A 25,915-nucleotide genomic window follows, 5' to 3' on the forward strand; every position below is an offset into this window, starting at 1 on the left:
GGGCTTGGGTGCCCTTTCCTCAGATGTCTGCCTAGTTTTTACCCTCAGGTATCAGCTTGAATGCCACCCTAGTGAAGAGTCCCTCCTTGATCACTCCAGTTAAAATAGCAAGCTGTACCCGATCCCTGCCGAGCCACTTTACCCTTCTTTATTTTTCTCCATAGCCATCTTCAACATTTATGTTGAATTGCTCATTGTTACTGTTCCATGAAGGTAAAGCCTTTGTTTCGTTTCCTGCTATAATCCCAAGGCTTCAGGACCAGGCCAGGTACAGAATAAACCATCAGTAAATACTGTTTATTCAGATGAATAAATCTCTTGGTTTTTTGTTTTTGTTTTCCACATAATGTGCTGGTAAAGTCTAAGAAGAATGGGAATACCCAGTATATGTGGATGTGTCATTTGTTACAACCATTTTGGGGGGCCAAGTGGTAACATACATGAAAAGTTCAAATGTACACACCACTCTATGATCCCCAAATTTCATGATGTATAATATAGATAATTGCCGAAAAACATAAGTATGTTCATTGCTATAATGAAAAACTGGATACAATCTAAATGCCTACTAGTATTGTCTCACTTCTTCAATGCAATGGGCTGATATATAGCCTTTAAAAAGAATGTACCAACATGGAATGAGGACCAAAATATATTGTACTGAATGCTTACGGTTCTATCGGACCAGACTTCCCTACCCTTTATCATCTCCCCAAGTTGACCCACCCAGGCAGACCACAGGATGTGCATCTGACTCACCATAGGCTAACTGAATCCTCTTCCTGGGATTGGAATTGGACTAAGGTTTTAGCATAGTCTGGTTGCTCTTCTTGAACTCTGAGGACCTATAAAAATTTGCAACTTGTTGGTAGCTATACTCATTCAAGTGAAAGGAGGAATCAAGAAGCCTGTCTTCAGTGAGAGAGAAAAACAAAGTTGATTACGAAGAGAAGAATGAGAAGAAGAAATATTCACAGTATTCAAGGCCAATGTTCAGATTTTTTTAAGGACCAATTTTATTCCTGTCCTTGGTTTGCAAACACCACATAATTTGTAAATGCACGTCTTAAAGGATCCACCCTAAACTATTAACAAGGAGTTACCTTTGGGTATCCGTATGAGCAGGGAAAGAAGGAAATGAGGACTTCAATTTTTACTTCATACTTCTTTTCCCCGTACTTTTTTGACTGTGAATTTTTTTCTAAGCTGCATGAATTACTTTTATAATTAAAAATAAATAAAATATTTTAATAAATAAAAATCTCATATATTAATATCTCCAGTTTATTCCTGGTCATCCAGAGATATAGAAAACGTTGGGTATATATGAAATGTTCTCTCAAGATTTCTTTTTCTAAATGATGAGGTCTGTTGTGAGAACTTGATTATATGTAATAAAAGCTTGTTGTCAAATGAAAATAATTAATATACATTTATTCATGAAATGATTTTTGAGCTTCTACTCTCATCAAGACAGACATAGTCTCTGACCAGCTGGAGCTTACAATATAGTAAGGGATTCAGATAAATCAATAGGCATTTACAAAATAGTGTGGTAACTGCCCTGGGAGGGCAGTAAGGGATTCTGGTACCAGGGGTATCTAACACAGATTTGAAGGTTTGAGAAAGGCTTCTTACCGTGCCTTGGGAAAGTAAAGTAAGAAAAGGAGATGAAGTGGAGGCTGAATGGTAGAATATGTGAAGTATTCCAGCAGGAGGAATCTGCAAGTGCTATAGGCCCAGAGGGGAGGACTTGGAGTGTGTTTAGCAAACTGACAGTGGCTCAGTAAGGATGGACATCAACTGTTGAGAGATGCAAATTCGAGAGACTTGAAAGTCATATTCTAAAGAGTTTGGGTTATGTCCTAAGGCAACTGAGAGACTTTGAAGGAAAGCGATGCAGACATACTGCGCTTCCCAAAGCTTTCTGTGGTACTAGGCTAGAGATTGACTACGTGTAAGCACTTCGAGAAAATTGACTGTTGCCATAGGCCAAGTAAATAATGGTAAGATGGTGGCCTGCGTAGACTAGTGGCTGGCACTTCCTAACCTAACCGTCCAGAAGAGGCGCTAATAAACTTCTGTTTCATTGAATTGATTGGATGTAGAGGTATGGGGGGGGATGGTAAGGGGGGGGCGCGGTGTCTCTATAATTTCCAGCTGTCTGGCCTGTTGGATGATGGCATAGCTCAAGAAGACAGGAAACCTAGGAGGAAAAAGCCGGTTGAAGGTGCCGAGAGGCCAGGCGTTAAATGGACAGGGGCAGTTAACGTGCTTTTGAGACATTAAATTGGAAACGTCCAGTATGTTACATGGGCACGTAGGGCTTTCTTTGCTGGAGTATTCCTCGCCTCACCAGAAACGTTGCTGTTGTGTGTTTCTTAGTTCTTTTCGAATCCCACACATCGCCCCTTCCGCGCTCCCGCGCATGCGCAATGGCACCACGCGCGCGGAGGAGAGGAGGGCAATAATTTTTCCGTAACCTGAAGCAACGTCCTCCTGAGTCTCCATAAAAAAGGCGGGAACTAGCCAAAAGGCCGGGGAGTGATGGGACTTGCATATCTGCAGTCCCGCCCATTTCAGCCTCTGATTGGTGGGTATCCTTGGCTCATGGTGGAGGGGCTCCCTCATTGGCTGTTAGACCCCCGGGGGCGGGCCCGCGACGCCGGTCCCTCTCCCCTCACCTCCCCATCTCAAGCTGTAGACGTGGGGCCGCGGTCACAGGCGGTTAGGGGCAGGGTTGTGGGTGCCGAGCAGGAGGCGGGGATGGGGGGGCTGCGGCTGCTGGCGGTGGCCCTCACTTGCTGCTGGTGGCCACCCGGCAACCAGGGTAAGACGCTGCGAGGCAGCTTCAGCAGCGCCGCGGCCCGAGACGCTCAGGGCCAGAGCATCGGCCACTTCGAGTTCCACGGTAGGTGCGGGGGCGAGGAGAGGGATGAAGGCTCGTGGGCTCATCCCGCGGCCCCTCCCTCCCCGCCTCGCGTGGGGATCCGGGAGCCGGCGGCGGCGAGGCTGGGGTCTTCACCCAGCTCACCTGAGCTTCCCGCGTGGCCGGCAGCCGCCCCCATCGCAGCTTCCCGGAATCGTGGGATGCGTTTATGGCCAGCCCCTGTGTTGCTGCTCCCCAGATCCTTGTCAGCACCTCTCCCGGTTAGTGGCTGTATTCTGCACCTAAAAGACCGTTTCCCCAATCCTCCTCGTCCTAACGAATGTGCTGATGACTCTCCTGCTGCCAGTTTCGAGATCTTTCGCTCAGAGAAGCATCCTTTGCTCGCTCCGTTCTCAGCCTGATTGTATACACTAAGGCACCGTAATTCGTGAAGTCCCAGAACTTAGATTTCCTGGATTTTGTTCTTTTTGTCTTAAGATCAGCTTGCTAAAACCTACTTGCAGCAGAGAGGTTTTGGAATCACCCACCCCTCCCCACAAAGCACCTGATAATCTAGTTGTCACAATCGCTGGGACAGTTTGGTTACCTCCCTACGAAAGGAGTAGCTTTACAGTGGACCACGAGTCCTAGAATTAACTTTACAGAAATGAGTGCAAGTGTATCCTGGAAGCTTCATAATTTGTATCCTCTGTGGCCCTTCTGAAATGAGATTGCATTCGATTCTTCCCTTCTGGTCTCCCTCAAAAATCCATAATTCTTCAATGAATGAATTTGCATTCCTTCTAATTTTTGCTTTATTTATTTGCACCCTCAAAATTTGAATGTTTTTCTTGGTATATACTACTTAATTTGACTACTACTATATCTCAGATAATTATTTGCTTTGATGAGGTTAGGATCCTTGATTCATAGAGTCTTTAGCATTAAAAGATGCAAGATCAGAATACTGTCCTAGAGAGGATTCTTAGGAAAAGATAATAAAAACAGGAAGCTAATTGGTTGAGAAAGAAATTTAAAGTATTGAATTTCAGAATTGTTGGTGTGAAGGGAAGGGAAATTTTATTATTTTTAATCTGAAGTTTTAAAAATAACCGAGAAAAGGAGATGCAGTCCATTTAACAAAATCTATTGTGGAGTAGACCTTGGGTGAAGAAGGAAGAAGAAACTCGAGAGTTTTATTATTTTTTTTGGTAACATTTTCAGTTACTTAATCAACTGGCTGTAACTATACTTTGACTGTTGACAGTGATAGTAATGTCACTGCAATAAATGGTACAGTCTGGACAGTACCAAAAAATCTGGCATGTATGGAAGCTGTGACACGGCTTATTACTCGTGACTCCCAGACAGGTTTAGACAACCCTGATATTTCATGGTGATTACCTGATAAACATAGAGGAGAAACATGTAGTAAATCCAGATTTCTCAGGTAAGATTGAGGAATAGAGTGTTCCAAATATATTAACATACACACTTTCTCTCTTTTGTGTGTGTGTATTTTACTATTACCAATTTCAGTGAATTCAAATTCAGGAAAATAGTAATACTAAGACCATACAGTACTGAAATATGGACTCTAATTCAGAATGTGATTTAAGATGTTAATAATAGGGCCTTAGAGTCACTTTTAAGGCTGTAGATAATTTATAACGTAATTAGTTTATATCAGAGACTTAGACAGTTTTTGATACATACTATAACTTTAAATTTATTTAAAATGTTTAGTCAAAGTGATAATAGTAAAAACAACAGAAACAGGAGAATAAAAAGATCTTCAGATGAAAAAACAGTCCTGTTTCCCTTCTCACCCAGAGTCCCTTTCCCTAGAGACAACTACTTTTTGCTATTTCTCTCCTGGGCCTTAAATGTAGTCGCTGTGTGCAGCAAGGCTCATCCTATAGTTGTCTTACAACATATATTGTTCTGAAAATTCCTTTGCAAAAGTCACAGATGTCAAATTTTGTATCAGGTCTACCCCAAAACTCATTTATTTAACCTTTCTTGCTATAAGATGTTTTTGTTTTTTATATTAAAAGAATAATTAAATATTAACAGCCATGTTATATTAAAAAACAAAAGAAACTTTGGCAGGAAATTTCTATGGATAGTTTATAGGCAAGTGTTAAAGATGTGGAGTGGTTGTAAAATGAGGCAAAATTCTATCACAGTGAATGTCTACATACAGAAGTGGCTGTTTATTCAGTGAAAAACCATGAGTTATCAGCTGAAGTATAAGGAAACAGCACACACTGTTTTGGATAATTAATGTGAATAATCTCTTGACTTGCATCTGAATGGGATGGTCATTCTAATGTGACCTACCTAGCTAAGATGAGATTTAAGAAAAACTTGCTCTTTTAATTCCCATTTTGATAAATAGAGGTATTGAATTGTCCTACCATCTCAGTTCCATACAAGACCAAACTAGTTGATAATTTTTGTTCTGATGTCCAGGTGACCATGCTCTTCTCTGTGTCAGAATCAATGACATAGCAGTAGCCATTGGAAAGGAAGCTAAACTCTACCTGTTCCAAGCTCAGGAATGGCTAAAGCTGCAGGAAAGCGGTCACGGTTATAGTTGTAGTGAAAAATTATCCAAAGCTCAGTTGACAAGTGAGTATATCCTTTTTTCTTTGATCATTATGTATACTTTTTTCTTCCTTAATGTCGGGAGTATAGTATTTACATATCTAGATGTTTCATGGCACAGCACATATCACATTCTGTTGAGTACATTTTAAGCTAAAGTTTAAGGAAACTAATCTTTTCCTTGATCAAAAGATAGAATGCCTTTTTCCCCTCTTATTCAAAATATTTGAAAAAATATCCAGATAATTTATAAAGGTGTACTTTCCTACATTCAGACTTCTCACAGGTCACATAATTCATACCAATATGGCAGATATATTTTGACCAAGTGGCAGCATGGAGTGAATGATAACATTTGTTCAATGCTTATTATCTGGTAGCACTGAGCTAAACACTAAGCTTGCATTATCTCAGTTAATTGTATAATTTAGCCCAAGTGATGCTGTTTGGCAACATGTTATTGGGACTCGGGACCAAGTCATATGGTGACACAATGTGTCATTTTAGAATATACCAGCCCCACATCATTTGTAAACCTCTAGGTTTGCCTCTGGAGAGGCTCTACTTTTATTATTCTAGTTGCCTGAATTCTTGAGCTCTTCCATTCTCATCAACACTGTCCCATGCATTAGGGCGCAGATCTTTTTAATATAGAAATGAAGAGCATATGCCATGCTACCCATTTTACCCCTTGGAAGTTAACTGGTTGTTAATTAGGAATATGAGACATCCATGAGAAAAAAATAGGAATTATCCCTCTCCCCTTTCCCCCCGTATTTCCCCTGCCATGTTCTGCATAAAAACGAGTCTCTGACTCTTCTTTCAGTCTAGTCAGTAAAGCACTGCCATTTCTAAACATCCAGTCTTCTTAGTCTTAGCAGCTGTCTGGTTCCCTCATAACCTGAGTAGGAATAAGAGTACAAGTCCCCAGTCATTGCCACCCATTGTGGGGATCTTTTGTCTAGGTTTGTGAGATGACATTGACAGTATGCTGAAGAAGCCTGAATGACTGGATCCAGATATCAAAGAGACAGTTACATAAAGTTATTTACCTCAACCCTGAATTTTAGAACTTATCTCAGAAATTCATACAAATACTCATTATCAATTCTCTTTTCCTTTCTACACCAATTTAATCAGCTAGGTGTCCCACATATGTATAAAAAGTTCTAGCCTTCTGTTCCCAATTCTCATGATGTCAACCACCTTGCCCATCCAAAACTGGTCCTCTTCCAGTCTTCCCTGTGTCAGGAACTGGCACCACCATCTATCTAGGGGATAAGCTAGAAACCAAGGAGTCTTCCAACACTGCCCTCTTTGACCTCTCTATCCCCTTCTTGATTCGTAAGTTACCTCTCAGTATCTCTTGAATTCATCTGCTTTTCTTCATCTCTAACCCCACCATGTTATTCCAGGCTGCCGTAATCTCTCGCCTGCACTACTGCAGTAACTCCTACCCGGCCGCTGCAGCTATGCTGGTCCCCCTCTGGAACCAGAGTGATTTTTCTGAATGGCAGGTTTGATCATGTCACATTCACATCCTCACCACGCCCGTCAACACTTCAGTGGGTTCCTACTGCTCTGGGACAAAGACAGCCCTCCTTAATCTAATCAGCAAAGCCATCCGAGTCTGGCTGTTGCTTACCCCCGACCCCAGCTTCATCTCACAGCATGGCCCCGTTCGGCCTCATTTTATTTGTAGTGCAGGTCTTCTTTCAATGCCACCCTGGGCCTTTGCACAGGCTTTTCCTCGCTTTTTCTTCCTTCCCCTCTTTGGCTCCTCCATCCACTAAGTTAACACTTGAGTTTTTATAGCCTGTTGTTTTCCTCCACAGCATTTATTTTAGTTACAAGTTTACATTTTATTAATTTGTTATAAAATCAATCAGTGAGAGCAGCAGGGCTCTTTTGGTCTATTCATTCATTCATTCACAGCACTTCCAGTACTATGCAAGGCACTCGTGATAAATCAAGGGACCAAAATACTGACACTCTCACAGTCCTTAAGGCTGCTGAGGGTATAAATAAGTTCACTGTGAATAAATGTGAAACAGCTATTGTGATAAGGACTATGAATGTTAGTTACATGGTACTATGAGTGAGAATTTATGATACACTAGTGCTCAGTTAAGCATTGACTAAGTATTTGTAGGATGAATTTGTCATGGAACTTAGCGCTTGAGGGGTTTTTGGTTAGTAGGTCATTTGCTTTGTGCTTCGCACCTCAAAGTCTTTTTCTTTCTCTATTAAAAGCTTATCAGGGGGCTTCCCTGGTGGCGCAGTGGTTGAGAGTCCGCCTGCCAATGCAGGGGACCTGGGTTTGTGCCCCGGTCCGGGAGGATCCCACATGCCGCGGAGTGGCTGGGCCCGTGAGCCATGGCCGCTGAGCCTGCGCGTCTGAAGCCTGTGCTCCACAATGGGAGAGGCCACAACAGTGAGAGGCCCGCGTACCACACAAAAAAAAAACTTATCAGGGACTTCCCTGGTGGTCCAGTGGTAAAGAACCCACCTTCCAATTCAGGGGACGTGGGTTCGATACCTGGTCAGGGAACTAAGATCCCACATGCCGCGGGGCAACTAAGCCCGCCCGCCACAACTGTCGAGCCCAAGTGCCTCAACTAGAGGCTCGCGTGTCTTAACTACAGAGCCCACGTGCTCTTGAGGCCATGCACCACAACTAGAGAGAGAAAACCCACAGGCCACAACTAGATAGAAGGCTGCACACAGCAACTAAAGATCCCACATGCGTCAAGGAAGATCCCGAGTGCCGCAACTAAGACCCGGCGCAGCCAAATAAAATAAAGTGAAATTAAATGAAATAGTAACTTTTCAGGCAGTTTAAAGCTTTGAGCTATAGCAATCGATTTGTTTTCTTATATTACATGATCAATATTATACCATATACTATATACACTTGCAAAAACATAATTTTTTTATCAGTCAAATACCTTCAGTCACAGAACTTAACGTATATAGAGAGACTTGCTGCGTTGCAATGACAGCTAAACTGAGAATCACTGCTAGTAACTTGTAATAAGATCTTGTTATCTTTGAGCTGCACTTTACCTATCTGTATAACAAGGAAGTTGGACTAGTTTTCTCTAAGCTTCCTAGAAGTCCTAAAATGCTGTGATTCTAATTATGACCCTTTAGGTGGAGTTGCATATGTAGAGAGCTATAATTTATAAAACCTCTTGCTGTTGTTTCTTTTTCTGTTTTCCCTTCCTCTTCCTTACTCTTAAGTGCAAGGGTATTCTTTGGAATTGTTGGAACGGAAGATCTCAGGAAACTGGAATTTTTGAGGAATGAAGATTTTTTGTTAAATTTGGAGGTCTGAAATAAATTAAGTACTAATGACATATATATCACTTTCTACATATGTAATCAGTTCTTTTTCCCTTAACAAAAGCCAAGTCTTAACAAAATCTGTATTCTCTAACTTTTATATATTATTTTCATATTTATAGTATATTGTTATTTAGAAGCTTTGATGCATTGAAACAAAAAACATATCCTTAAATTCATGACAGTGTAGTAGTATCACGTATTTGAAAATAATTCCTTATAGAAATAATTCTCATTTCCTGACCATTAATGAGACTTTTAAGAATTAATAGCCTTTCACCTACTTGGTGATGAGCCCATTAACTATGCCTAATTCCTATGTAAAACCTTATTGCAGCTGTAAACTATGAAAAGATTAGTAGATTTGAAAAATCTCAGTGTTGAATGTTGCTTGTGATTATACATTCTCCCAAAGTAATGTTTGAGATTATTTTTCAGTCTTACTTTTTGCTTTTTTCTCTTTCAGTAATGTCATAAAACATCAGATTTTTTTAAATGATAAAAACTATTTTGTAGGTTTTTAAAGCAAACAAAGAAGATATTTAAATGCACAGAAAATGATGAGTTTATATGCAAAAAAAATTTGCTGTCAGATTATAAGAATTAAATGTAACTTTGTATATAAAACATTTTTAGTATTATCTTTTTACACCATATGCATATATTTCCTCTTGTACATTTGGTATATTGTATAAATCGCTTAAAGGTGTTAGTATTTTATTATTCTGGGTAATTTTGTTAACAGTATTCATTTCCTTTTATAATATTATTGGGCGATTAGCCTTTCAACACCATTCTCTGCAATTCAAGTTTTGTTAATATTTGAGGTACTCATTACATCAGCATACAATAAGCGTGCTGTGCTATAGTCTTTTGTTTCAAAAACAATGAACATGCAGTTTTGTCAAGAGGCTTATTACCTAGGCATACTGAAAAAGGCAGCAAGACAAAAACTAAGGCCAATATCACTTTATGAAGTGCACTTTTGTTTTTATTTGATGTAGATCTACATAATTTAAAATGAAACATCAAAAAGTGTATTGGTGAAAATATAATGGTTAAATTTTTATATTGTTTTATCTAAGAGAAAAAGTGCAAGTGATAAAACCTCAACACAGCAAAGCCTTTATATAATGAAGTCCAGATTACATAATTTCGAGCTGCACATTTCAAAAGCCTTATTTCTGAGCTGCTATTGATCATATATTGAATTCTTATTAAAGATCATCAATTTAACAGAAACTAGAGAAACTAGAGTCTTTGCTACTTTTTTCTAGAAGCTGTGCAGTAAGAAAAACAGTAAAAATGTCAGCTAAATTAAGATATCCAAAAAAACAATGCTGTGGTATTCTTAACAAAATCATCTTGTCCAGTTTAACTACTATTAATGAAATTCCCAAATGTAAAGTTTAAGTCCTCAAAATTTGAATTCTGACAAGATAAATCTGTATCTCATTTATAAAGACAACGTATAAATAATATTTCTCCAACTTTTTATTAGGAAAATTTTCAATTATACATACAAGTTGAAAGCATAGTACAACCAACATCTGTATATCCTTGGCTTAGATTTAATAATTTTATCAATAATATTTTGTTACATTTGCTTTATGTTTGTATGTGTGTGATTTTTGTTTTTAACTGAAATGAAAGTAAGCTGTGGGTGCCTTGAGCAGTTCACCATATTTCAGCATACATCTTATAAGAGTAAGGACATTCTTCTCCATGACCATTACCATTACCATAACAATACCATTACTGCATCTAAGAAAATGAATAATGTCATAATAACCTCTAAAATCTCTTCCATGTACAAATTTCCATGGTTATCTCAAGAAATGTACTTTATTTATTAAAAAGTTTCATTTTTTCAGTTAAGGAAAAGATCAAGACTAACTGGCATGCAGTGGGGGAATTGCACCCAACATAATCATATATTTTAAGAATACTCTACTTTATAGAGAATCAGACTCTTCACACAGGATTTTCATATACTGTCTCATTTGCTCCTCACAAGAACTCTGAGTCAGATAGGGCAAGTATCTTAAGTTTACTACTGAAGAAAGAAATTTAAAGAGGTTAAGTAATGAATACGATTAGTAAGACTTGCTTCTCTAACTCTTCCATTGTCTTTATTACACATAGTGTTTGAGACGCCACTTTCCTGCAACATTCAGGGTAGTAGTGAGTTTCTCTTAGGTCAGAATCATAGTTTTAGGTCGAGAAGGGATCTTAGACATCATTTAGTGTTTCTCAAAGGGGGTGCTACTGGCATTTTGGGCAGAACAGGTCTTTGTCATGTAAGCTTGGATTGTATGAGGTTTAGCACAGCCCCGCTTCAAGTATCTTGAAGTTGAGAACAATTGCTGTGACAAAATAACTGTCCCTACACATTTTCAAATGCCCTGCAGAGGAGTAGCATTACCCTGGATTAAGAACCACTTATTGGTATAATCACCATATTTTAAAGAAAGGAAAAGGACAATTTACCTTTATTCAGCAACTACTGTATGACAGATACCATGTTAAGTGACTCATATAACTTAGTCCTTGCATCAGCTCTTTGCTGTATTATCTTCATTTTACAGATGAAGAAAGTGAGTGTCATTGCTTATGTAACTTGCCCAAAGTCATATAGAAGGTAAGTATTGGAGCCAGGATTCAAGCACTGTCTGTGTGAGGCCAACATTCTTGAGTTCGCACCCCAGCCCAACACCCTATATAGATGTGACCCAGTATAACAATTCATATTCCTGTAACTTCTATTTTTCTACGTTTAGTACCGTTTTAAAGAATAACCAATCAGGAAGAGATTTTGGAAAATCTTTTGAAGGTGATTGTCAGTCATAGTTTTTTTGTTGGGTTTTTTTTTTTGCGGTACGCAGGCCTCTCACTGTTGTGGCCTCTCCTGTTGTGGAGCACAGACTCTGGACGTGCAGGCTCAGCGGCCATGGCTCACGGGCCCAGCCGCTCCGCGGCATGTGGGATCTTCCCGGACCGGGGCACGAACCCGTGTCCCCTGCATCAGCAGGCGGACTCTTAACCACTGCGCCACCAGGGAAGCCCCTAGTCATAGTTTTTAGATACAATAATTTCCAAAGTTGAATGCTCCATTTTAAATTTAACTCAAGTAATTTTCAGAAATGTTACTGTGATGGTTACACAGCATTGTGCATATACTTAATACAGAGCTGTACACTTAAAAATGGTTAAAATGGTAATGTTTGTATTGTGTACGTTTTACCACCAGAACAAAAAAATTTTTAGTGTTGCTAACTCACTTGAAAACTTTGAAAATACTTAAAATTGAGATTCAGAGTTTCAGTGAAACTATTCTAGTCATTTGTGGTATCTCATAGAACTTTTATAGTGATTCCTTTGGTTGGTTAAAATACATTATTTTTACCTGCTTTATGACTTACAGAACTTATTCCAGTACTACATCAGGGCTTGGACTACTGAGACAATAAGAACTAAACAAAAGAATTGTAATTTCAAATTGATTATGTGACTAAAACAATGAATACATTTGAGAATTTTGCTTTGAAAGTGCTATTTTTTCTCTTTAAAGTAGCCATGAATCAGACTGAACATAATCTGACAGTGTCTCAGATTCCGTATCCACAAATGTGGCTCGTGTTCTATGCAGACAAGTATACGTGCAAAGAGGACAATGAGAATTCTCAGGTGGAAGATATCCCATTTGAAATGATGTTACTAAACCCGGATGCTGAAGGGAATCCATTTGATCATTTCAGTGCTGGAGAATCTGGTAAGAATATGTATTTAAATATATGTCCTAAATACAGAAAAAGATTTATGCACAAGTATCTTCATGTTGTGTTTTTAGAATACTGAAAATTAAAAACAGCTTGTGTCCAACAGTAGACAAATGGTTAAATAAATCTTCTTATAGAATTGTAACAGCTGTACTATTAAGTTTTAAAGCAGAACTGGAAATTTTGTATTGTATGGTTTCAAGTGTGTTAAAAAATACAGAGAATAAACAGAAAGAAGTACAAGAATGTTAACAGATTGTTTCCATATTTTGGGTGGTAGAATTATGGATAGTTTTTAGTTTCTACATTCTAAATCTTTTTGTTTTTATGATAAGCTAGCTTTATTTTTAGAAACAGAAAAATGTTAAGAAACTGAGCAGTCTAAACTAGTAACCCAATGATTAAGTGAGATAGAAACTCCACTACTTTGCATAGCTGTCCTTCACTAGGTTGTTTGAACATATTTAGGGGTTGCCTTCATTGGAGATTGCAGCCATTTTTGAAATGACAAAATTGATAAAACTTTCCAAAATCAAATCTACTCCCATAAAATACTTCATCAAAATTTTAGGTTGACAGAATTTTATGTTCTGCCCTACTGAAGTGAATTCCTAGCCCAAACAGAAATGAATGACTTCTTGTGATTAATGGTGGACATGCTATAAAGTATTATGGATTTGTAAATTAACATGTCAGAATGAACACTAGAATCTCTAGGCCATCTGTCAAAGAAAAGGGTTAGGTGTTTACCTCTTTATGAGTTCATTACCCACTTGGAAGAGTCAATCTGCATAGAGAAAAATTCAATCCCATTGCCTTACATTTGCCATCAAGTTGGGTGGGTGGAGGTAGGCCAGGAGTTGAGGCCAAATTAGACTAAACCAGTTGTTAAGCTCAAAGTGTAAATTGCCACAGCTAGAAAAGCAACTCAAGGAGCTTGTGTTATAAACAATAAGTCACAAGTAACTTAATGTATGAAGAAAGAAACTTTTTAAAAAATATCCTTTAGTTTGAGAAAATACTTGCATAGTGACAGAATGGGGTCCTAAACATTTAAAAATAATTCATTCTCAAAGTCTTTTCTGTGAAGGAAATGACATAATTGTTTTTGAATGCAAATGAATGTAAAGGTTAAATTTCACTTGATACTATTTTGGATCAATGTAGGCCATTATTGAAAGTTAATTCTGTCCTACCATTTCTTTTATCTTAGTAAGAGATATTGACATTTATTTTTCATAGTTTGGAAAGGCATTGATGAAACCCAGGTCTAGTGATAGCATTGGATGGGTGGTTGGATTAACTTGCTTTTAAGGCTTCTTTTAACTGTAAGGCTTCATTATTTCATATGACACTTATCTTTAGGACTGGTCAGGCTTCAGCAGGAAGTAATGCTCTTCTGTAGTCACTGTACATGCAAACCCTACAGCCTCTAGTGGAGTCCCCATCTAGTAGCCCTTCCCCCTCCTGCCTTCAGGCAGGAGGGTGGAGGCTCCAGAGGTTGTTTTATTTATTGTATGGATCCATGAGACTCACTGGATCCTGATATTCTTTTTCTTGCCTCCTTATCTAGGCTCTCATTTCTGGACTCTTTCCTCTTTCCCAGTTTGATATCTGAACTTTGACCGTAGGCCATAAAGTAATGACATTTGTGCCCTGTGCCGTGCTTGGACTACTGAATGTCAGTCATCCTTACCCTTGCTCATCCTGAAGCTTGCCCATATCTTCTAGTGTTTCTTTCAACACCCTGAATTATGGCTAGCTTTTTCTTTAGGGTTCCCACTAACCATTCTGACTCAGTTCTTAGTCCTGACTCCTTTTGACCTGTCTTCTCCTGTGACTGATTTTGATTTGATACTTATAGTATGTCGAAAATCTGTCTTTCTTGTACTAGAATGGGGAGAGTTACTTTGGTCATGTCACCAAGAGTATTTAAATGAGGGAAAAAATTTCACTATAATATGGATTTTCATTAAGCATGGGATTCTGTGTAAGGCTAATCTGTAGGGATTGATTACTAAAAGGTGCCATAAGTACTCAAAAGTATTCATTGCTAGATGTCTGGCATAATTTCCAAGGATCACATCATTTTATTATTTAAATGCCTTAAAATATGATTAATTCTACCTTGAAGTCTAAATCGGTGGTTCTTAACCCGTCACTGTGTATGCATATGGAGAGCTTTGGAAAAAATACAGATGTCCACCCCCAGAAAATGAGAGATAGACTTGGTTTTGGAGTGGAAGCCAGGCATTTGTAGTTGGTCAAAGCTCTGAAGTTGATTCTAATGTGCAGAACCACTTAGCTAAAAGTCCATATTCCACATTGTTTTGGTAATGTGTTGGTTTCAACGTAGAGCCTTAAGAGGGATTCTTCCTATTCTGTAGCCTCAGGTATAGAATTTGTTTCCAGGGAATAATTCCTAGTTAGTTCATTTTAGAAACTTTTCCTCATTTGACTAATTTTCTGCCCTGAGTAGAGAAAATTGATTTGCTATGCTTTTTACTGAGAATTGACTGCTAAAACATGTATCTTAGAGGTTTGAATTAGAATAACCTGGTGCAAAAAGCTACAGTTAATGTTATATGCTACTCTGGTTAAATCTTACAGTTTGTTTTCTTTCAAACCAACTATGTATTTTATATCTACGAGACTTTAGTTAGTCCTGTATTTTACAGACTTAGGTTTTTTTGTTTTGGGGGGTTTTTTCCTAATGTAGACTAAGGCAAGTTTGATGCTACTTGACAAAATACTACATAGGAATATCATGCTTCAAGGTAGAATAAAATAAAACTACCTCTTAAAAAATCAGAATCCTTGTTAACTGTATTTGTGATTGGTAGAGACCAAAAGAAGAGGTACTCAGAATCCTGAGAATTAAAGCATTATTGTCTAAAGTAGACTGGTTTTCATTGGAATGGTATTACAGGCTCTGTCACACCTGCCATCTCACTGTTCTGAAGATTCCAGATATGTTTATTATTTTCTCTTATTCCCTTTTCTCCTCCGTTATCCTGCAAGATAATGGGTTGGATCTTACCTTTGGCTCTGTAACTTAAAGTAACAGAAAACTCTAATGCAAGTGGTATAGACAATAAGGAAATTAATTCTCTTACATAACAATAATTTCTGAGGCTTCTTCAGGGTAGTTTATTTAACATTATCCTACCCTGTTATCCTCTGTCAGCTTTGTCAGCTCCCTCATATTCAAAGTTAACTGCAGCAGTCTGGGCGTGCATCTAGGCAATGGCAAAGTTCAATGTCTCTCTTTTAAGAGCAAGGAAACCTTTCCCAGAAGCTCCCTTATCTCATTTCATTGGCCAGAACGCAACACATGACCTTGTTGTCTAACATCATAAGAGAAATGTAAGTGAAGGTATCAGGAAGGTGATAAGGGTAAACCAACATGTCGAAGTAAAGGGTTAGGTTTACCTCTTTGGGAAAGGGGAATATTGGAATTTCTCTAATTGGTTTAGACTAATCAGGATTTATCTTGAGACCCTTGAGGGTGGGATGGACATTGGGGTTCTGAGACAGCAAGCATCACAGGTAGGCGAGAGTGTTCCAGGCGCTGCCCCATGACCCATTGACTCTCCTTTCCTTACCCTCTTTTCTCCCATCTCCCATCATTTAGCCGGAGCTGAATTTTTTTAAAGCTGTCCTGGAAGTTTTCTTCCTACTGAATTTTGCCAGTGCCTCTTCCAGTTAAGTTTGCCTTAAAATCTACTCATTCCCTTATAACATAAGTGTTTGTCACCTATTGCATGCTCATTTAAGAGTGTTTTTCTTCTTTTGTGTATAGGCAAGTTTTAATACCTAGTATCCACCTGTTTTAAAATTAGATTTTAATTTCAAGGCGAACATAGATTACTTTCCTGTGAAGGATGGTGGCAGAACAAAAGTAAAGTTGATTGAAGAGAAAAAGAAAACAGACTTTTTTTCCTAGAAGTGGTTTATTTAAAAGAACACTTGAGAGCAGACCCAGAGTTTTATCTTTAAAGTATCAGGGTCAAGGTAGGAATAATTTATGCAAAATGCAATGAGCAAAGTGTAGGACAAATGTCCTAGTTCAAGTTATTTAATATATTATCTCAATGAAATAATTTTTTGGTTACCGTGTTAGCTTTTTATGGAAGATACATTTAATCTTGAATAATCCTAAAACATTTTTTGCTAGTGACATGTGTCTTATTTTCAAAAGTCCCTTCCTCCTGTATTATTCTGGTTCTCAATAAATAGTCTGGGATTTTCTTTTCATGGTGCATTTCTAACCTAATAGAGTCTGAAACCTTATCTTGTAATGAATATTTTGTGAAGTATTATAAATAAATAAAATTTTAAATAGAATGCCATATTTAATTCTTTATACTAAGAAGAAAAGGTAAAAACAGATTCAGAACACAGGATAGCATACTTTTACTGACACACAGTTATAATATGTTTAGCTTATTTTCTGCCTAGTTCCATTAGTATAACAGTCCCAGGTTTATTGTCCCATTATTTCTAAAGCTAGAATACGTCTCTGTATCAGTAATTTTAAAAGAAAATATGCCCATTCTGTTATTTGATATTCTCTTCCTGAAGTCTAAACATACCTTCTCACCTAGACTAGAAAAGTGGACAATCAGCATTTATGTACGTAGAGCAAGAGAGACACCCAAACATACTTTCTCACCTAGACTAGAAAAGTGGACAATCAGCATTTATGTACGTAGAGCAAGAGAGACACCCAGTGGCTGAAATACTTCTTTCTCTCTCTCTCTCTTTTTCTCCTAACAATGCCAAAAACATGATTGAGATTGAACTGTTTATTGAGTATTTTTCCTACTGTTTGTATCTTCTGGATTACTTTTCTAGAATTATTTTCCATACAATGTAAATATTCCCTTCTCTGCCTGTTGTTTGGAGTTTATCCCACATGGGAAGCCAGAGCAGGTTCAGGGGTCACAGTTGGAATGGAAGTGAGTACAGTTTAGACTGTTCATCCACAGATTCATTGGAGACAGCTATAGCCACTGTCACGATATCCAGCGTTATTTAGATAGAATATAAAAGCCCTAGTATTAGGGACTAGGTTTAGATGTTACCAAGTAAATGTAAGCCATTAAACTCAAAGCTGGCCCCTGGTTTGTTATAAAATTTTCTGAAATTTCTGAAAAATGAAGACACAGTCAAAAGATTCCAGGTAACACAGAAAAAGGGGTGTTTATCTTGAGGATGTGTGAAGACTACTGAAAAGCTGCTGGTACACACTGGAGGCTACTTAATGACTGGGACCATTTTTAATATAAAACCTGCACATTCCTATGCTCTGTTCTCATCTCTACCAACCAGCTCCCTCTGCTCATTCAAAATTTCTGCGTGCCCAGAATTTTGATTTCATCATGGCCTGGCTTGACTCCTTTGGCCTGCTCCATCATCAACTCTTTTCAACTCCAGTTTCTATTGCCTCATCCTTTCTATGTTTTGTGGTTTGATGTCCCAAGAGAACGTGACTGGCTTTGTATCTTTGAGAACCAAGTGATGCTGCTGGCCAGTGACTAGTGTTTGGATTGGTAGCCACTTGGTCAGGTGTTTCAGTTTCAGTCACCTGTGGAGTGGAGTCCCATGGTCTCCATAGGTTTTCCTCTTTGACAGAGCTGAATGCCATTTACTTCAGAAGGAGGCCTGGTCGTGACAGGTATTTTGACGCTTTGTCCAAATGGGAATTTAAGGTTATGATACATTCCAGAGCTCGGTTCTTAGGCTTTAGCTGTATCAGAATCACTGAAGGACTTATTAAAACCAGAATTCTGGGTCCCACTCCCAGAATCTCTGATTCAGTAGATAAGGGTTGAGTCCCAAGAATCTGCCTTTCTAACTACTTCCCTACTGATGGTGCTGCTGGCACAGGGCTCACACTTTGAGAATCATTGTCAGGGTACATAAAACTCTTATTGACTGACTAAATCTATTTTTAAATGTCTTATAAAAGAAATCCACTTTGGGGGTTAAAAAAGCATATCTAACTGAATGCTGAAATCATTGTTTTAATTTACTGTTTCGACCAAAACTATGATCTTGTGGTTAGTCTTTGGGCTTATTCCCTGACCAATATGATTTCTTGTAGATTGACTTCAGTTTAATCTGCGTTCTTATAGTTAAGACTGTATCCTAAAGTAGAAAATTATTTGTTTCAACAGTCTTCTTTTTTTTTCTCTTACAAAAGTAAATGCTATGACTTCAGTTAAAAAACAAGTTCTGGAAATATACTGATGGGAGGGTTTGAAAGCAACCCAACACTATAACTGGCTTGTTCCTTTCTTCTCTTCACAGGGTTACACGAGTTCTTTTTCCTCCTAGTCCTAGTGTACTTTGTGATTGCTTGCATCTATGCGCAATCATTGTGGCAGGCTATTAAGAAAGGAGGACCCATGCACGTGGTTTTAAAGGTTCTGACAACTGCCTTGCTGTTACAAGCTGGTTCAGCTTTCGCTAATTACATTCATTTCTCCAGGTAACTCAAAACCATTAAAACTGTGTTCATCATTACGTCTAATTAATCCTAATCAGTCCACCAAAATTATGCTTGCTTTATGAATGATTTTTTTCACATTTGTAATTGATGCTAATATTCTCCTCTTCAATTCTTCAGTTACTCCAAAGATGGAATAGGGGTACCTTTTATGGGAAGTTTGGCAGAATGTGAGTATCTTACTGAGCATTTTTTTAAAACATAAACTTGCTATCTGCTTCTTGTATGTTTTCCTTTTTTGTCAATTATTTTTTGTCATAATACAGTTTTTTTATCCAAGGTTGGTTAGATTCAGCTCAACTGGAAACAAGATTATACATTTAGTTTCCACATATCCTATTTAGTTTCTTCTTAGTAATAGGTAATGGGTATAGCTCCTCATTGTCTTTAAAGCATATTTATATGCATTCTCTCTTTTTTTTTTTTCATGTGGACCATGTTTAAAGTCTTTATTGAATTTGTCATGATATTGCTTCTGTTTTACGTTTTGGTTTTTTGGCTGCAAAGCATGCGGGATCCTAGCTCCCCGCCCAGGGATCAAACCCGCACCCCCTGCATTGGAAGGCCAAGTCTTAATCACTGGACCACCAGGAGATTCCCACATTCTCTCATTTTTATCCTCAATAAAAACTCAGTGAAGTAGATATGCTTATCCCTATTTTGCAGATAAAGAATCTGGGCTCAGTGACAGGAAGTACATTCCCAAATGTCAGTCAGCTAGTGAATGGTAGAGCCAAGATTTAGACCCAAATTTTCTGACCACAAAGCTAAAGGGTTTTTTTTCCCTTTTTCGTCCCTTTTGTGACTCTTTTGTCTCTATTTCTAACCCAGAGCCATAGAGTATACCTATAATTGAGCTGACCTCTCAGCTTTGTTCTTTAATTTATAAGAGGAACTTTTGTGAAGTAGTTTTTCAATTAAATATGATGGTGAAAAACTAAAAGTTCCTATAATCATGACTTTTTAAAGGGAACTTTAGAGGGACATCAGGTCATATGCCATTCTCAATCCTTAAAAACAAGTTAAGATTTGCTCTAAAAAAGCAGATTCTGAATATGAAGACATTCTAGGATTTACTTTTCTTATATTTCCATATTTCTCTTCTAGTCTCCTCACTCTTTAATAGGGTATCTTATGGTAATCTCTATAATCATCTCAGGACCCACTTATCCTGATCTTGCTGCCTATTTTAAGATTCTAAAACTTCTAGAACCTTTCCTTTTCCTTGTGAAGAGGATGGATACTGTTTACCTCTTGGGCATGAACAAGAGTTGCTTCTCCTTTTTTGACATTACTGGAACCCCGGTTTCAACCCCTGTTTTCTCTTAGATAACTCAGGATGTTTAAGAGAATCCTAGAGTTTTAAAGCTGGACAGAGCATAGAAATAATTTAGCTTATGCATTTTAGATGAAGAAATTGTGGTCCAAAGAGGCAAAGCACACAGAGGCCCTTCAGTAGCAAAGCTGTTACTAAAATCAAGGACTTTTGAAGCTTTGTGAGTGTCTACTGTATACAAAACAGTGTTTTAGGCTGTCTGGCATCTTCATGGTAAGTTAAAAGCAAAAGTCTTTTTTAAAAAACTGCAATAAATCAATGTTGATCATTTTTGGTAGTTGTGACAACAGGTTTGGTTAATGAAGATTTTTAATCAAATTCCACAGAATGGGGTTTTTGTGTCATCTGCGTATTTTATTTACATTAATTATTTTTCAAGAACAGATAAGCAGTGTCTACCTACCCTCACAGTTATGGTATTATATTAATATGTGCATTACTTAGTATATAAAGAAATGAGCCAGAAAATCAACGTTCCCTCCTCCCCAGTATTTGTTTTTGCTAATTAGCAACTTATGTAGGGATATTCCTTTGGCTAACTTCTTTAAGTAACTGAATATGTATTTGTGAAATGTTTAATAGAAATAATTAGCATCACAGTCATTTAAAATCAATGGTGTAAGAAAATTGTGCTTGTTCTGAAAGGCCATGACACTTTATATCATTAAAGTGTAGTGACAGTTCAGTATTAGAATTCACTATTACAAGTATATAAGCATAAATGTAAAGTATCCGGTTTTAATTTGGGTGGCAAAGCTGGAGAAAAATATGGCAAAATAAAGCTGAAAAGGTCTATTATTAATAGGTTTTTGGCTTGTAACTTCTAATATAAGTTTGATACTACAGGTAGTTTTATCTGTTTCTCTAAGAATATCTTTATATAAAAGAAATAAAAGTCGTAGACATCAAAGTTATAAATGGCAATTTGAAGAAAGTTTTATTTTGTTGAATTGTGATCACGCGTTTATTCCAAAATCCACATCAAAATACACTCTGATGAAAAAGTAATAATTTTTTTTAAATCAATAAATAGAACTTCTAAAATGAATACACATGGCAGTTGAAGTATTATTGCTTGTTATTTTCTTGTAGCACTGAACTGGGTGCAGGCCGTTTCGTTGCGTCTTTTCTACCGCAGCCAGCTTCCCCTGCAGTGTAAGTGATGGCCACCGGGTGGCACATCACACTAATGCATGGAGAGCTTCATTCGTCTTCAGGACTCTGACACTAGGGCCAACATAATTGGATGTTACAGCAGCTCTGCGTTTTATTGTCATGCTATTTCTTATTAATAGGTTTAGAAAATACTCTTCATATTATAGGTCAGCCACCAAAAAAAATTAACAACCCAGAAGTATTCTCCACATTGCAGAAGTTATATTTAAAATTTGTTTCTTTTCATAAGCAGTGAGTTATTGATTATAATTAGAAAAACTAAGAAGAATAAGAAACACAAAGATTTAAAGTTGGCCTTAATAAAGATATGATATGGACAAATATATTTTTAAAAATAGGAGTATTGCCATTGTTTTAACTATTTCCGGAAATGTTTACAAATTTAATGGCAAAATTTTAATTCTTTAGAATTATTATACATGAATATCTCTTATTGAATTTCATCAGTTTCTTTTTTAAAATGCCTGTCTTTTGTGGTTAATAAAATAATTATATTCTCAATGCAAAACGGATAAAATTTGGGAATTCCATGGTGGTTCAGTGGTTAGGACTCCATGCTTTTACTGCTGAGGACGCAGGTTCAATCCCTGGTCGGGGAACTAAGTTCCCGCAAGCTGCGCAGTGTGACCAAAAAAAAAAAACAAAAAAAGATAAAATTCTTTGTATTGTGAAAACTCAGTTGACTTTGGTTTTCATTTCCCATTAGTTTTTGACATCGCTTCCCAAATTCAAATGTTATACTTACTTCTGAGTCTGTGCATGGGTTGGACAATAGTCAGAATGAAGAAGTCTCAGAGCAGACCTCTCCAGTGGGATTCTACTCCTGCGTCCACTGGCATTGCTGTATTCATTGTCATAACACAGGTTAGTAGTGATACTAAATGTTTCTGCTTTGCAATATTGAGAAATGCAAATTTGAACATATCTCATGTCAAGAAACCTGGGACCCATGAGGAATTTGTGTCATTTTAAAGTATGAATTTAAAGAGTGATAGATCATATATGAAGTAAGTGAGAAAGAGAAAGACAAATACCATATGATATCAGTTATATGTAGAATCTAAAATATGACACAAATGAATTTATCTACAAAACAGAAACAGACTCTCAGACATAGAAAACAAATTTATGGTTACCAAAGGGGAAAGAGGAAGAGGGAGGGATAAATTAGGAGTTTGGGATTAGCAGATGCACACTACTATATATAAAATAGATAAACAGGGTCCTACTGTATAGCACTGGGAACTATATTCAATATCCTGTAATAAACCATAATGGAAAAGAATCTGAAAAAGAATATGTATATATATGTGTAACTGAATTACTTTATTGTACATCAGAAACTAACACAACATTGTAAATCACCTATACTGCAATTTTTTAAAAATGGGGAAAAAAAGAGTGACAGATAAATAACCTGTTAATTTTCTGAGTGCTGGTATATGTATATTGTAGAATTTCATTGTAATTTACCTGAATCTGAGCTTCCTATCAGATTAGTTCAGTGCAGTATATTTAGTATTCAGTTAGATTCTCATTTCCTAATTAAGAGCTTTCTTTCATATTTTCTAACACTTAGTAAGTCCTCAATATTAAATGAGTCGGTTAATGAATTTGAGATTCATTCATTGGCCAGAATCTACTTTATACATGAAAGAATTCAAGTGAATATCAGATTAAAGAAAAAACAAAATGTGGAATAAAAAAGAATAGGATCTTGTTTTTGAAAACAAATGCAAAAACAAACTTGGTCTTTTAGAAGAGTCCTCTATGCCTTTTTTTTGTTTTTCTCTGTAGTGACCTATAGACATTATTCTAGGCTCTCCATATGCCTATGTACAATGGATTTATTAAACTTAAGAAGAAAGACATAAACATAAAAATTTGTATTGAGTTTGTGACCATAATTAGCTGTAGATGAAAATGAAATATACATCTGGACTCTGTAAAGGACATCATAATCTAAGTTTTAATGCATTAAATAAATTGAAAAACTCACTAGTGAAGGGTAAGGCCTGTGCTCATCTACCTCCAGTACTTATTTTAGTACCTTAGGTGCTGAGTGAAGGTTTATTGAATTTACATGATAGATTTAGAAAGAGACCATATCACAGATATTGATATTTTAAAAGGAGATAATGCCAGGAAGGGAGGGCTAGTGAGAAAGAACTGAATTAGAGGTGATTAAAATAAGGGTAAGTTCTACCAACTTAATGTTTTTGATCCAGGATTTATGGAGAGTAGTGTTAATATCAAGTTAAATTCTCATTTTTCAATAACTGTTCTAAAAATTGAAAAATTATTTTTTCATTATTTCATTGCAATTTAAATTCATTATCATAAACAAATACAAATTGAGATTATAACACTACCCTAGAGCTTATGTGAGCATTTGTGAAGAATGTATTAGACACGGCCCTGACTCTCAACAGCAGCCAGACTAGGTGGACGAGATAGGCAACAAGAGATCACGTAAATGTGTACAGTGTATTCCACAGGTCATGCATTACCATACGTATGTGAAAATATGGGAGTATGAATATGTAAAAATGTGAATCATGGGAAATAGTAGTTTGTTTTTTTTGCTTTATTGGGTTATAATTGAAAAATAGAAATTGTATAGATTTAAGGTATACAACTTGATGTTTTGATATATTTATACATTAGGAAATGATCACCACAATCAAGCCAGTTAACATATCTATTACCTCACATAGCAGGAAATGATAGTTCTATAATAGCACTTCTTTGTTGTAAAGAGTTAAGTTTAGAAATGCAAGTTAAGGAGTCAGACGGGTATAATTTGGCGTAGAGGAATGATTTTCTGTAATAAAGATCAAATTTTTGTTTCAAGAAGGAAATTTATGTGTGCAAGATGAGAAAAGAGTTCACCTAGCAAGAATGGTAGCTGGAGTAAAATTAGGGTGGAAGATTTGAGAATGAGGGAAGGAAGTGGTTGCTGGTAAACCCCATAAAGCCTAAAATTGGATTTAATAATGGAGTTTTGACCTAAATTCTTTGGAAGCCACTGAAGACCCAATTCTGAAGGCTGGGTTGGCCAATGAAGGGAGCACAGAGGGCTACTGACATGTGTGATGGTGAAAATTATCGTAATTTAAGTGATTGTTGTTTGGTAAAGGTGGAGGGAATGTGGGCACTGATTTCTACTGAATAGCAGTAAACAGAACAGCTTAATGAGGAACTTGCGAGCTTTACACTGGGATAGTAACAATATGGTAAAAAAGGTGAACAAACAACTAAGGGTAAGTAACTGTGCCCTGGATGCTATGGTGGATATTGAAAATCTACTCTCCTTTACCCAGGGAGGTTACCATGGGAAAAGAATGAGGTATGAAATCAACAATTCTGACTTGTTAATTTCTGGATTACAAAAGATACTGAGATATTTGAAAGTTGATCCTGAGATAATGGGCTTGAATGCAGAACGGTTTGATTCCTAATAAGGTGTTGAAGTAAGAAAGAGATAGATTTAGTAGAAAGTTTTATGTTTATTCTCTTCATCTTTTTGACTTATTTTCATCATTAGAGATGTCTTACTTGAATCATGGTAACAGTAGCATTTTTTATCTCTTGTATGTGGTCTCATTTGATTACAATCCCTCTTCTCCAGCTGAGGGTATCAGTGAAGGAAAAACTGCCTGTGCTTTATTAATCAACACCTTATATAGTCTGATAAATCTTAGAGCCTCTTAGGAATGTTTATATACTGGTTAAGGGGATATAGAAAAGAGTTGAAAAAAGTACTTTATTGTAAGTAGACATGACTTTTTTCTCTAAATATAATATCGTTTTTTTACAGAGTATTTTGCTACTTTGGGAACAGTTTGAAGATACCAGTCCTCACAGCCACCATTCACACCACAACTTAGCAGGGATCCTTCTAATTGTTTTAAGAATTTGCCTAGCATTGTCATTAGGCTGTGGACTCTACCAGATCATCACAGTGGAAAGAAGCACACTCAAAAGGGAGTTCTATATCACTTTTGCCAAAGTATGGGTTTGTTTAGAAAATGACTTCTTCACATTATTATTATACATAAGTTATTATTATAACTTCATTTTGCTTTACTTGGGAAGTTAAGGAGCAACCATATGCTAATATTTAATAGTAAGCTTTTATTACGTGCCAGGTACTTTATGTGCTTCGAATCATTTAATCGTCACAACTTACGGGATATAGATGATATTATCCCCATTTTGCAGAACTCATGAAACAGTAGTTTCCATGTAATCTTTGGCAAGTCAGTTTTGCCTGTATTATAATT

General features: G+C 37.1%; 1 protein-coding gene across 4 annotated transcripts in view; it reads left to right on the forward strand.

The window, feature by feature from the left end:
• The first annotated feature begins 2,694 nt into the window (after nucleotides 1-2,694).
• GPR180 (G protein-coupled receptor 180) overlaps nucleotides 2,695-25,915 on the forward strand; it is a 28,741-nt gene continuing 5,520 nt past the window's right edge. Inside the window, exons 1-7 of one of the 4 annotated variants that reach the window (XM_081214584.1) lie at nucleotides 2,695-2,911; nucleotides 5,345-5,503; nucleotides 12,396-12,596; nucleotides 18,919-19,099; nucleotides 19,238-19,287; nucleotides 22,336-22,493; nucleotides 25,450-25,641. In XM_081214584.1, coding sequence (XP_081070710.1) covers nucleotides 2,767-2,911; nucleotides 5,345-5,503; nucleotides 12,396-12,596; nucleotides 18,919-19,099; nucleotides 19,238-19,287; nucleotides 22,336-22,493; nucleotides 25,450-25,641 — 1,086 coding nt within the window. In that variant the 5' untranslated portion in view covers nucleotides 2,695-2,766. The remainder of the gene's footprint in view (nucleotides 2,912-5,344; nucleotides 5,504-12,395; nucleotides 12,597-18,918; nucleotides 19,100-19,237; nucleotides 19,288-22,335; nucleotides 22,494-25,449; nucleotides 25,642-25,915) is intronic. The other 3 variants (XM_081214585.1, XM_081214583.1, XM_081214582.1) reach the window with 3 other exon arrangements.

The sequence above is a fragment of the Mesoplodon bidens genome, assembly GCF_964165515.1.
Source record: "Mesoplodon bidens genome assembly, chromosome: 17".
In the NCBI taxonomy this organism is placed as follows: Eukaryota; Metazoa; Chordata; class Mammalia; order Artiodactyla; family Ziphiidae; genus Mesoplodon; species Mesoplodon bidens.